This window comes from Sceloporus undulatus, chromosome 3, assembly GCF_019175285.1.
Source record: "Sceloporus undulatus isolate JIND9_A2432 ecotype Alabama chromosome 3, SceUnd_v1.1, whole genome shotgun sequence".
Classification (NCBI taxonomy): domain Eukaryota; kingdom Metazoa; phylum Chordata; class Lepidosauria; order Squamata; family Phrynosomatidae; genus Sceloporus; species Sceloporus undulatus.
Window position 1 is genome coordinate 215,234,895 of NC_056524.1, and position 14,213 is coordinate 215,249,107.

The window sequence follows — 14,213 nt, forward strand, 5'->3', positions numbered from 1 at the left end:
ACACTCCAGCTTCTCAATATCCTTTTTGAATTGTGGTGCTCAGAAACTGACACAATATTCCAGTTGAAGTCTGACCAAAGCAGAATAGAGTGGTACTATTACTTCTTTAGATCTAGACATTATACTTCTATTAATGCAACCTAGAATCACATTGGCTTTTTTAGCTGCCGCATCACACTGTTGACTCATGTTTAACTTGTGGTCTGATAGAACTCCTAGATCCCTTTCACATGTACTGTGGTCAAGCCAGGTGTCCCCCATCTATGCATTTCATTTTTTCTGCCCAAGTGTAGTACCTTCAATTTCTCCCTGTTGAAATTCATTTTGTTAGTTTTGGCTCAGCTGTCAATTGTTTTTTTTAAAAAAGGATTTGTTTTCCTACCATCTCGCAGCAAGGACGTATTTGGTGTTGTATTTTGGTGGGGGAAGTGAAATAATTGGCCTAGCTATTCATTTGGCTGTCAATATTTTCTCTGTATTGATCTCTTCACCTTTTAAAGAGTGCTATGCGTAGCTGGAAAGTCATTTCACCTTCACCTTCTAGTGATCATTATTTTGCTCCACTGTCATTTTGGAAATGTCATACTCCATGGAAATTATGCATATTTGAACTGGGCCTTTGGTATGGTTGCATTTTGAAGTTCATGCAATGTGACAATTGGTGCTGTTTGACCAAGAAAGTCAGCTTGTTTTTTGTTTTTTTAAAGTTACTACATATTAATGAGAATTCATGCAGGCCTGGATGCAGTCAGTGACAAAATTCAGATGGATAAGGATTACAGCCCCAAGCAACATTTACTATTCTAACAAGGTCTGAGTTTATTTATTACAAAGAGGTATCAGAGGCATGGAATTCTGTTATAATTGTGTTATGCTTTGCTAAATGACATCAGAGTTTCTGCTGGAAAGAGAAGCAGACATTGCAAAAAACAATTGAGTTTTTTTTTTAAGCAAAATGTTTTGCTTTCATCATTGTAACACCTGCTGGGTACAGGAAACAGGAAAATCCCACGTCTCAAAATCGACATGTTAACTGTCTGTTTTCATTAGAAGTATCCCATATGTGTGTCCAACATATGATTTTTGTGTTATTTATTCCTGTAAACAGCAGGAGTAACTTATGCAGTCTGCACTAAATCCGGTCCCTTGTCCCATTCAGCACTTCGCTCTGGAGATACTGTGTGCTAAATTTAATGGCTGATAAAACAGAAACTAGATATTATGCTTTAAAATCTCTTCCATGTATGAATTCCCACTGGGACAAATTGTTAAATTTCCAAGTTCCAGTGTCCCAGCCATTGTTTTTTCCACCAGTATGGTAGAGGTTTTGTTTTTGTTTTGATAAACACTTTAAATATGACTGTGCCAACACTAGCATACCTGTAGTGCCCAATAAAACCATGTGTCTTGCAGACCTCTGAGTGACATGAATCCTGTTTTTTAAAAATTAATACCCCGTCAGTTTGTTGTCTATAGCACAACTCCTATTTTGTGTTAGTGTTTGTGTATAAATGAAAAAGTACAGCCAACATTACCTCCTCCAAAATAAAACATACACACACACACCAATTCCAAAGGAGGAAAATGGTTATAGAGAAGGAATACATACACTGATGAACAAGGCAGAGTTTGTTTGTTTTTGTTTTTAGCATATTAGTATATTATTTTAATATTTCAGTATTTTAGCATTTTATAATGTGGCATTTTATCATTCATTTTTTATTGTCTGTACCGACTTTTGGTGGAAGGGCCATTATAAATAAACATTATTATTATTATTATTATTATTATTATTAGGAAAGAATGCATTAGCAAATGTCACATAGGGGAATTGCAGGTGAACAGAACCATAGAACAAGTGGGATGTAACATACTCACTGTAGTGTTAGTAGGACACTATCACTCAAGTAGGAGTATGGTAAAGGATTCCTTAGATACTTAGCAGTTTCATCTCTGTTGTTCAGATTACAGTGGGCTACATGCAGAGAATGTAGAAATGTCAGCTCTTCATTGGAAAGCACACTCTGTTCACTAAATCTCCTCAAGGCCAACTTTCCTTTCCTTAGAGCCATGTTGCATCAATAAGGCATTTGAACTCATGCTTCAGATTCCTCACATAATTTTCTTTTATGAAAAGCAAGTACCACATGTGTATTTGTGCATGTGTGTGTTTGTGCACATGTGTAATGGATGGATCTGAATCAGGATCACAGTGTGAGGGGTGAGGGACATTAACTTTTTATCCTTGGTTGTTTGGGGGCTTTTTGCATGTGTGCTATAATGCTAAGGGCTGTTGTTCAGATTAGAGCTAGCAAGAGCAAATTTCAAAGGGGGCTCCAGGCCATAATGACACACTGAAACATATACATTCCTGAGATAAGTGAAAAAACACAGAGCTGAATTGTTGTCATTCAATCTCAGTATCATTTGTAGGAACTTATGTTGTACAGTGGAAAAAAGAGACGGAAAGATAAAAGATGCCTATATTTAGGCCTTGAGTGGATATTTGGGAACAGACTGTTATGGTTACCACCCAGTCTGCTTCATCATGACAAGTGAGCCTTCCCTTTAATGGGCTGAGGCAGTATAGCACGAAGGAGCAGTGAGGTCTTGAAGACAACTGTGAAGAAAAAACAGAAACCTCTTTGTACCACCCCCTCCATTGCTGCTATTTCCCCCCAAATTGAAAAGGTATTTTGGCTCCAGACTAGAATATCTCCTGTCAGGTATTGTGAAAAATATTTCTCTGGTCTTTTATGTTTAGAGATACATGGCTCTCAAATACAGGATAATTAAAAGCAACATCTTGAAGAAGGCTGAGTGTGTACATGCGTGGAGAGTAAGAAACACTTTGGAAAAATTCAGAATCCCACATAAACATCACATTTCCCCATCATCTTTCAGATGTTGTGCTCTTCTTCCACACTCAATATCAACATTTGGATTCTCTGAAAACCTAAAGAGGTGTTAAAGTGGGACACATACTTAGTACAATGTATATAATGGGCAAGGTGAGATTTTGTTCTTAAACAAGTTTGTTCAGGCCCAGAGAAGAGACAGCTCTCTCTCTCTACACACACACACACACACACACACACACACACACACACACACACACCCCTGCCAAGTCAGGGTCAAAACCTGAGATCTAGAGATGACCACTTATGATGTCACAGGGGGTGTGCCTTTGTGATGCCACAAGCATGTTGTTATAAGGAGAAGCCCTGGTTATATCATTAACCATTATCCATTATTACCAACTACAGCTGCTCAAAGAATGCCATTCAAATAAACAAAAATTACATCTGACATCCTGTTAGCCAATTATAACACTGTAGGTTAGACTTAGGATATCATACGTTAGACCCAAGACACTGTAACAGCTTCGTATTTTCATTTCTGATCATGGCACTCTTGCCATGACTGCAAATAACCCTGAAACCCACCTTAAAGCACTTTGGAGTGATGAAGGTCTGTCCTGCTCATGAATGGCTATTGCAAGATGATGGGAACAGCCCCCTCCCACTGGTGAGCAAGGCTGTGATGAAGAGTTTCATCAGACCCTAACAGGGACTGCCTTTATTCCTCACAGCATCCCTCACTGGTGAAGTCATCCTATAGTGCCCCATTCACAAGCAGAACAGACTTCTGTCAGTCCGGATGATTGACTGGATGGTTGCCGAAAACACACAGGCAAAAAAGAGTGGCTTCCGGCCGCTGTGGGAGTATGGCGTGTAGACAACACATGCCCCCGGATCGCTCGGAAGTCATTCTTGGGCCGCCAGAAAAAGATGCATGGAAAAAGTGCTCCTTGCCAGCGGCCCATTTGTGGTTGCTATAGTGGCCTGCTTTAAGACTAGGCTATGTGGTTGCCATGGTGCCTGTCTGCTTGATCCCTAGGTTTCAGGGGTTGAATAGGGAAATAAAACATAGCAGTAACATGATGGCTACATGTTTGATGCAAGATCTCAGCCTAATACACACACACAAACACACAAAATGCATGTGAGTATGGCACACACCCACACACACACACCACTCAAACATGTATATACAAATATTTATTGAATAGATACATACAAACACATTTGAAGGCAGTGCTCTCATCCTGATATTCCTCCCCCTCCCCCCTTGCTATAAGAACTGGAGAAAGAAGGGCTAGGCCCTGAGATCTGGGATCCCTAGCTACATAGAAATCAAGTCCTGTATTGGGGGCATCCTGCCAAGACAACCTGCTCAGCAAATAGGCCCATTCCTGGGCCCTGGAGCTGCTTGATTCTGCTTCTTCTCTTCCTGGTGTTGCTGTTCATCTGCTCCCTCCACATGCAAGCTATGACAAGAATGGACAGATGGAATAGCATCCTGTTTTTGCCTCCCTGGAGACATGTGCAGATTAGGCCCAGAGAGTGCAGGATGGCAAGTGAACAACTAATAGTGATAGCAGGGGTGGACAGTGAGTGTGTTTTAGAAAGGACCCCCACTGGGAGAAAGGCCCATGGAAACTTGGACTCCACATTGATAGGAAGATATCTCTTTTCATAGTGGAAAATTCTTAAGTGTAGGTACTCATGACCACTTAATTGGCCATTTAGGAGCTTATCGCCCCCGCCTCTGGTGCCTGACTTACCTCTTCCAAATTTGGCTCAAATTCGGAAGTTAAGCTGATTTTATTGCACTGCCTTTTCTGTCAAAACGGCTTCCCATTGCTTTCAGGGCTGAATTTGGGCCCTGTAAGTTGCTTTGGTGGCCATTTTTTCCAATTTGGAAGCTTCCGATTTGTCACTCATACAATGTTGCTTGTAATGCTACAATCTCAGACAGAGGTTCTGCTCTACTCCTTGCCTTTAAGATTTGTCAGGTTGTCATGCACTGGGGATAGAGCCATCTTAGTGTTGGCTCCAGCACTGTGGCACTTCCTTCTTGATGATATATAACTAATGACTAATAATCCTTTCTGTGCAGGCATTTAAGTCAACAGGTATGACCTTTCTCTTTAAATCCTCCTTCAAATGAATTTGTAATTGGCTTGTGTGGTCAAAACAGCTTTGCATAGTATTTCTAATGCTGCTCCTGTGGCTGTTATGTCTTGTATCTGACCACCATGCTTTTCTTTGTATGCTTCTCTGAGAGAGCTTTGTAAAGTGGCTAAAAATAGTCTAAAGGGCAAAAGAAACACTTTAAAGAACACTGGCGTGATTTATTCTAGGAGAAACAACCATAATAGGAAGTTCAGTATCTTGATGTTTAAATAACCTGTTAAGAAATTAACCCCCCCCCCCCACCAAAATCTGGAAAAGTTACTTTTTTTGGATTACAGTTTTGCAGAATCCCTCACTAGTGGCTAGAATAGCTGCAGGATTCTGGGATTTATAATCCAACAAAGTAACTTTTCTAAGATCTGCCTTGAACACAGTTCAACAGAGAAGATGCAAATAAATTATTTTTGCTATAAAATCAAAGGAATTCTCTAGAACTAATGCTTGTGAAACTAATGAAAAACTACTGGTTTTGATTTGAGCTTATACAGTAGGCCCTTGGTATGTGCTGGGTTTTGGTTCTAGCCCCCCCCCCCCCCCCCCCCGTTGATATCAAAATCCATGGATGCTCAAGTCCCATTAAATACAGTGGCACAGTGAAATAGGGCCCCTTACATACAGTGCCAAAATCAAGGTATGTTTTGTGTGATTTATATATTTTTTATAATATTTTCAAGCCATGGATGCTTGACTCTGTGGATGAAAAAAATCAATGGATATGGGGCAGCTACTGTATATTTTTGCTTTTTAAAATGTTTCTGCTGTCAAAAAGGTGTGAAATTCCTGACTCACTGAGAAAAACTGAAATTTTGTCACTGACTTTAGTGCAGGGGCCAGTATCATGTGGCCCTCCATATGTTGTTGAAATGCAGCTTCCAGCATTCTTCCCCATTATCTCTGCTGGCTGGGGCTTCTGGGCCCTATTTTACTGTGAAATAGAAAGAAAGAGGCTCCTCCCTCCTTAACAGCCATCTTTTGGCCTATGAGGGGGAGAGTAGGCTGGCCCAGCTCCATCAGGGCTAGCCTGAAGAAGAAGAGCCCTCCCTCCGGTCCATCTGCCTTGGTCCAGGCCTCAGATGGAGAGAAGAATGCTGGACCTGATCCTCTCCCCCCCTCACCATTCCCTTCTCCTTTTGTGTCGTGTCTTTTTAGATTGTAAGCCTGAGGGCAGGGAACCATCCCCTCTGTTGTAAGCCGCCCGGATTCCCAGTGATTGGGTGGCATATAAATAAATCCTATTTTTATTATTATTATTATTCTCACCCCAGTCAAAGAACAGTGTTCTCCTACTTGTTGGCCTTGATCGGGGTGGATAACTAGGGGGTTGGGTGAAGTAAACCACAGTTTGGGCAGTTCAGGGGCTTTGGGCTGGTTTGGGGGTGAAAAAGTGCCCCTCCCCCATTAATTTTTTGCTTTAAAAGAAATTGGGTGTCTGGGAAATTTAGGAGGCTTCATGGAGACTTTGTGGGCTGCTCTTACAAGTGCCAAGAGTTGCATGTGGCCCATGGGCCACACTTTGCCCACCCTTGCTGTAGATCCATGGATAATTGTTAGGAGCATAAGGTTCTTATTTCTGAGCATTTGAAAATAAATCTGCAGGCTTTTCCGTGTACATTTTTTCCCTTCCAGCAGGCCCTTGACATTTTGGATGTTCTAATTTATATTATAGCAAAGGGGGAAGAATCCTTCCTTTTCACTTATTTTCATCATGGCATTTGAGCCTCTGCTTTGGTGTTGCCGCAAGCAGCAGAACAGTTGGCAGAAACCTGCCACTGCTGCTTTCTTTTGCTAAGCTTGAGCAGTTCTTACAGGGTAAAATAACATTTTGCAAGATGGCCTGAAAAACTGATGCAGCTGATCCCCCAGCAAGAGTTAAGCTAGGCAAACAAATGTGTATTAGGCAAAGATACATAAGTAACAAGGGAGCTTAGAAGAAATGGAACACGTCTCAACACAGGCTGTAACTTTTCTTTTTTTCATCTAAGTGCAAATCATATAGCAACTGAGGTGAGGGGAATAAAAAAAAACTTTAAAGATGACGGGAAACATTTGTCTTCAAGCTGAAAATTATAGCGTTCAGTAATGGGAACAGGCAGAGGCGGTCTGTAAAGAAAAAGTATGAAGGAAACATTTGACAAAACAATAAAGTGTCGTGTTGAAAAGGGAACAGCCTGAAAGGAAACATTTCAGACTAAAAAGCCGCAATCACCTGGCAATCATTTATGTTATCAAAAGCTTGAATAGCTTGGTTTGACTTCTGTTGTTCCTAAGGTTTTGACCTAATTCGTGAGTAGGCAGACCTCATGTAAGATTTACATCTAAACCCCTCAGACTCTATGAGCTCAAGCTAGTGAGAGAATGATTGCCCATAGTACAAAATGGTGACTTGTGAGATAAAATGATGGCTTTTGGGTAGGAAAAGTCTATTCAAAGTGGTGATCCATAGCCTGGTGCTGATCTGAGAACTACCAGCTACGAGAAAGAAAGAAACAGTGGTAACTGATGGGCACAAAAATTGGTTCCAGTCCCTAGCACATTGGGGGGGGGGGGAGATTGCCATTCCTTAATATCATATAGCCTGAGAAACATCTGCCTTTCTACAGGAATGTGAGGTATTTGGACCACATTGGCTGACACCTCAGAGAAGGGTGTGTGCTTTCCAGTGTGGAGTGTACTGCCACATGTCTCCACAGGTAGACCAGGACTCCCGGAGATGGAAGGTCCTGGGAAGGACCCAGTCCACCCACTCAGAGCTGGCAAGCAGGCTGGCCAGGATGCTGTCATTGTGCTACAGCAAAATCCCAGAGGCCTCTCCTGTCTCTGAATGGCACCTGGAGTCCTCCGGAACTTGTGAATAAGGTAGTTAGACGAAAACATCCTGAAACACAGACAGTCCCTTCAGGTGCCATGATCCACCAGCTGTTGCCAGGAAGTAGACTGGAGCCTTTCTCTTCCACTGTGGCCCTGAGCAACCATTGCCCTGGAGGCCTCAATACTGTGGGTGACAACACTGGTGTGACACCAACTGTAGTGACACCATAGCTGAGAAGCATTGGGTTAAGAGATATAGAGCCAACAGAGAATAAACATTTGTTGGTGGGCACTGACACTGAAATGTAGTCTTGGACTATGGATAAGGCCAGCCAGAAATTAAGTTACTGTCTTGAATAAACTAGAGACTTCATGACTCTCAATTTATACTCTTAATAATTTCACTACATTGTCTAATGTATTTTTAACACAGCACCATACAGTATAACTTACAGACTGGTATGATGAATAAGAATGTACTTTACAAGTACTTAACAAGATATGTAGAGGTAAGATAGCTGATAATCGTGCTGCATTGTAGAATTCAGTGACATAGCCATCTTAGTCCAGATCAGTATGCAAAGGGACATTGCAGCACTTTTGTGACTAATTGAGAAGAAACAAAGTTTTAGTGTAAGCTTTTGTAGACTGAGTCTGATCCATGAATGTTGATTTGACTTCACAGCCAGTGGTATAGTTTGTTACACATTTTAAAAAATTATAGCTCTTTTCTTTTAAACCTATCATGACAGTACAGGTTGAGTTTTCCTTATCTGAAATACTTGGAACCAGAGATGTTTTGGATTTAGAATTTTTTAAAATCTTGGAATACCTGTATTTGCATACATGTACATGATAAGATATCTTGGAGATGGGACCCAAATCTAAACACAAAAGTAATTTATATTCTATATACACTTGTCCTTCCGTGTTTGCTGGGGTTAGGGGCACAGGACCCCCATGAATGTGAAAAAAAATGCAAATAACAGAAACACTATGTTTTTACCTGAGAAAACACTTCTCTAGGAATCTTTAGGTCCTCCAGTGCAACATCTGTCAGACATTGACCATATAATTGTGCTGGAGGAGGTACAAATGCCTAGTGAAGTGTTCTCTCAAGGAATCTCTGGGTCCTTCAGTGTGACTTTTGGTTAAAGTTGCTCTGGAGAACCTAGATATTCCTAGAGAGAACATATTAATAAAATCCATGAATAATCAAATCCACAAAAGTCAAAGCTGCAAATGTGGAGGGAATGGTGTATACCTTGTACACATAGCCTGAAGGTAATTTTATACAATATTTTAAAATAATTTTGTGCATGAAACAAAGTTTGTGTGCAGTGAACCATCAGAAAGCAAATGTGTCACTATCTCAGCCACCCATGAAAAATATTTTTGTTTTTTGAATATTTCAGAATTGCAGATAAGGGAGATTCAACTTCCATATATTTCCATTAACATTGACCACTCTGCTTCCTTGCATTTTGGATTTGGCCCTAATCCATTAAAAAATGTTTTTGTCATTTTAGTAATCGCTGATGGATCACTGGAAAAATCTAGTGACGATGTGGGAAGTGAAGAGGACTTGTATGATGACTTCCGAAGTTCCAGTCATCGTTATGGCCATCCTGGTGGCGGCGGAGAACAACTTGCCATTAATGAGGTACTATAAGTGTGGATGCTTAATGAAAATAAAATACAAGGCTCATTTTAAGAAAAACAGTTTTAAAAACAGCAAACATTGCTACTAACACCAATGAAACCATCATGATTAGCAGCAGCTAGGCTAGGAGACATTACTTAATTACAAAATGTAATTAAGCATACCATGTAGAATTCAGGGCTCATTTTCAAACATCTCATTTATGTGTTCTCGTCCCCATTATTTAAAATTGCAGTGAGCAGACCTTGTGAGGGAATTTATTTGGGGCAAGCACATAAGTGTTTTGAAAACCCATTTTGCACATTTTTAGGTGTATAAGGAATTGTGGAGATGAACTGAAATGTTCAGATAAGATGGCTAGTCCAATGCAGATTACTGTATATACTCATCTATAAATCTAAAAAATTATGCCCAAAAGTTGACTCCAAAATCCCAAGTCAATTTATTTACAGGTCACTATGGTAATGTGACAGCAGCTCTTTCAGATTTTCCCATGCACTTTCTTTCTTGAGCCAAGCAGAAAGAGTCTTGGGTGATTGACTGATACTTCTGTTTGTTTAAGAGTCCCTCTCCTGCCTGTGTGCCTCTCTGTCTGAAGGCTGAAATGAAAGCTAAAAGCTGAAGCAAAAAGCCTCAGTGAGAGTCCCTCTTGCCACACACACGCACACACACTGAAGGAGACTCCAAGTTTTACCCTCGACCTATCTATGGGTCATGGCAAAATCCATAATTTTGGCCCCAAAACCTGCCTTCAACTTTTACATGAGTCAACTTACAGTCGAGTGTATGCGGTAATCATCTCCAGAATCTCCCAGAATCTCTCCAGATCTCCCAGTTCATCATAATTTACACATCTGTGGCCTGTTACAGACAGCCAAAATAAAGCTGCTTCGAGTCACAGTGGAGGTATGGTGTTTCAATGATGCATGCGTCCTAAGAGTCCAGAAGTCGCACCAAAGCCACGCTCCAGCCTGGAGCATGGCTTTGGTGTGACTTCTGGACTCTTAGGACGCATGCATCATTGAAACACCATACCTCCACTGTGACTCGAAGCAGCTTTATTTTGGCTGTCTGTAACAGGCCAGTGTCTTTTTAATTAATGTCAACTGCTCTGAGTAGAAAGGTAAACACAGAAGTTATTTTGTCTGTGAATACACTGAAGGTTATAGTTACAATCTTGCATCTCAATTCATTTAGTGGTTAGAACTCTGGAGTGCATGATATTACTTGACACAGCATCTTTGTGGTATACCATTTATTTACCCACACATATATATATTTGGCATAAGTTACATTAGTATCTCAACAGATGCTAGTACAGTATTTGGCTTTAGTATCCCAACAGATCCAAATCTCCAGTTAAGTTCCTAGGAGGAATAACCTGTATTATAGGAATCTTTTAGAGAACAACTCAGCCCTTGGTCTCTGATCCAATCCTGAAAACAGACAGCTTCGATAAAGACACATAGTTTGATGAACTCATTCCCTGAGAAAAAAGCAGAGAGAAGGGAAATAAAGGTATGCCCCTCTTCAGAGACATGTCTCTTCCCATTTCCTTAGCCTTTGTTAAAGCTAATCTGTTCAACAAAAAGGTAAAGTGTCTGGTCACTTAATCAAGGCATGGTAGGCAATCTAGTACCATGCAAATGTTTCAGGGTACAGGTCCCATAAAGCACAACCAGCATGGACAGTGATAAGGAGCTATGGGAGCTATAGTCCAGAAACTACTGTGGCAAGATTTGCTTTCTCTAGTGAACTGGTGAATCAGTTAAAACAGATAAAAGGTACTCCTAAATGTCAGTAGCACCACCAGCACTGAGATGAAAGGAACCTCCAAGGATGCATATCTGGTCCTTCAGGGGAAATACAGCTCTATCCAGTACTGATCAGACAAGTCAAACGTTTCTCTAGCTCCTGATCCTCTGTCTTATATAGATTAAGTGTTGGCTTTTTTTGTCCCCATCTATGTAAAACTGACTCCAGATGTCTGTGTAGGACTTTCCCAGCCTCCTAGCACCAGTGGAGAGAAGTGGGAGGTAGAAACTCATGTCAAGTATTTCTTGGTAACCTATTTAGCCTGAAACTCCAGATGAGTGCTTTCAGAAGATTCATGTAGATGTAAACAAGGATATGAGATATAATGGAACTCTGAGGTACCCTATCCCCAAAGGTCAGTGATAGAACAAGAACTTCCAAGGCACTCTGCTGGGTCCATCCCTCAAAACATAACTGGAGTAATTGGAAGAGAGTTTTTCCTCCCCCACTCCAACTGTGACTAGGCAGCACAGGAGGATATCATGTTCCACTGGAAATCTATGAAAATTAACAAGGTTCTAACCTAGCCCCACCTATTTCCTGCCTTGCATTATCCACAAGCCAGGGTGCTGTTTCTGGCACAAGCCAGGTGAAAAAACAGACTGGCACCAATGTTCTTCTTTATTGGGGCAACACTGAAGTCTGCACAACTCAGATGGCTTAATGCTACACATCAGCTGATAGCTGAGTCCTTGCAGAGGGAAAGAATCTTAATGGGTGGATCTGTGTTTCTTTCAATTGATGTATTTATTTCATTGTGTTTTAATATTATTTAATATTATGTCATGAAGTTTTAAAGTATTGTCATGAAGTATTAAAGCTAATCTTGTAATCTCCCTGTTTCAAGAGAAAGATGGATATAAATAAATAAATAAATGAGTAAATCAAATAAATAAGTAAATAAATTATTATGATTATTCCCTGGGAAACTACTACATTCCAAATGCTTAGTGACATTTTCTCTATAAAGTGTTCCCTTCATTATTAATTCAAAGACATGATAATGTTCGTCTGGAAAATCGGTATGCAAAGGGATCTTGCATCACCTTTGAGACTAACTGAAAGACAGAAGCTGGCAGTGTGAGTTTAAAATGCATCCAAGGAAGTAGGCTCAAGTCTATGAAAGCTCATGCTACCAACCTCTGTCTTTCAGTTAGTCTCAAAGGTGATGCAAGATCTCTTTGCGTACTTCATTATTAAAATTGCTTTCAAGGCTTTTAGGACTTGCCATCTAGGAACTAAGATTAAATTTGCTTTTTAATTCATGAAGATAGTTCTTTCACCCTTGGAGAAGTCTGTTCATTTCATTAGTCTGTCTTCCTCTATCCATCCTTTCCAAATACTGATTAGAAAGTGTGTTTTAAGAGAAATGATGATATGTGAAGTTGATTTGCCTTGAGGGGTTTTTGATAAACAGTGCATTAAGATCATGGTTCAGGCATGTAACAATGCTTCTAAACCAACTCACTATGAATATCCTCTATTAGATTAGTGCTAAGGAAATAGCTATACAGTCATTGGCCTGAATCTTGTTGGTTAGTCCCAGTTAGAGAAGACCTATTGAATCAATAGTTAAAGGGTGAGTAAACACAAGATAATTTCCACTAACTCAAATACTGTATGTGCTCAACTACAAGTCAACCTCATGTATAGGTTTTAAAGTCAAAATTATGGATTTTGATATGATTTGTGGATAAGTCAAGGGTAAAACTTAAGGACATGTAACAAAGGATATAAAGGACAAAGCAAAGAAAAATGATGCCAAAAAAAACACCACCATTTCCTCTCTTGGGCTTTAAAAAAGGCCAGAAGCATAGCAGCAATGGAGGGAGGAGAGGGGGCTGGTGCTTCTTTTAATTTCTCCTAGAATGGACTAAGCTCTTGCCTTTCACTACTCATAGAAGAGGACAGTTTCTATTTTGATAAGAGTTAAAGTACAGTATATACATTGACCTTTAAATAAATCGACCCAGATTTTTTGGGTTGATTTTTTGACTAAAATTTTTAGACCCATACATAAGTATATACAGTAATCTAGTCTTACTAGAAGTACCAATAGAATTCTGGTCACTATATGAGTGAACAATCATTTGCACTGAAGACTGTGAACACTGACACTGTATAGGTTGCATCATAATCAATCATGCTAAATAGACTCTTTGTGTGTCCATTTGCATCTTCTTAATTTCAAAAAACCAGTTAGGAACATATACAGAACTGAAATGTTATGTGTTCTACATAGAATAAAAAATATTTATTGCTAACTTGTATGCTACTACATTTACATATTATAAATAGAATGATCTTTCTGCTGCCAAATTACTTTTTAAAGAATCCTGTTTCTAAATATATTGCTTGGATATAATTCCTATAGAAATAACTGACTTGCTTTATGTGTGATTTAGTTAATGTTTTTTAAAAATGTGTTTGTATAAAGGGGTCTTTTATAGAATAGCAAAATTCTGTTTCTCAAGAATCAAGACAAAAGATGGACAAGAGAGAACAGGAAACAATGTTCATTTTTCTGGAAACTAATCTTAAATGTGTTATGTGCCTGCTTGAGACATGCGTAATCATGGCTCAGTATACTTCTCAGAGGCAGGCCCCACAGAACTCTCAGATGGCTTCAGAATATTCCCCCATGATAACTTCATGATGAAAATGCTATTTGTAATGATTCCTGTTTTTATTCAGGGTTCACTGGGTTATTCTTCATGTTTTTATTTAAAAAGGCAAGGCTAGAGGGGCTATCAATCAGCTCATAGCTTTAGGAAGTGAAAACAAAACAGATTGTGTTTAATAGGACACTGCACACCCATGGGGAAACCTAAAATATGCAGAAATACTAGAACATGGAAATAATTAATTAATTTGTTTTTATGACTTCA

The 14,213-nt window shown here is 39.8% G+C and overlaps 1 protein-coding gene across 1 annotated transcript in view; it reads left to right on the forward strand.

Annotated features, from left to right (window-relative positions):
* ARHGEF4 (Rho guanine nucleotide exchange factor 4) overlaps window positions 1-14,213 on the forward strand; it is a 242,020-nt gene that overhangs the window by 167,696 nt on the left and 60,111 nt on the right. The window contains exon 6 of the mRNA XM_042457315.1: window positions 9,377-9,510. Within this exon, the coding sequence (XP_042313249.1) occupies window positions 9,377-9,510 (134 nt within the window). The remainder of the gene's footprint in view (window positions 1-9,376; window positions 9,511-14,213) is intronic.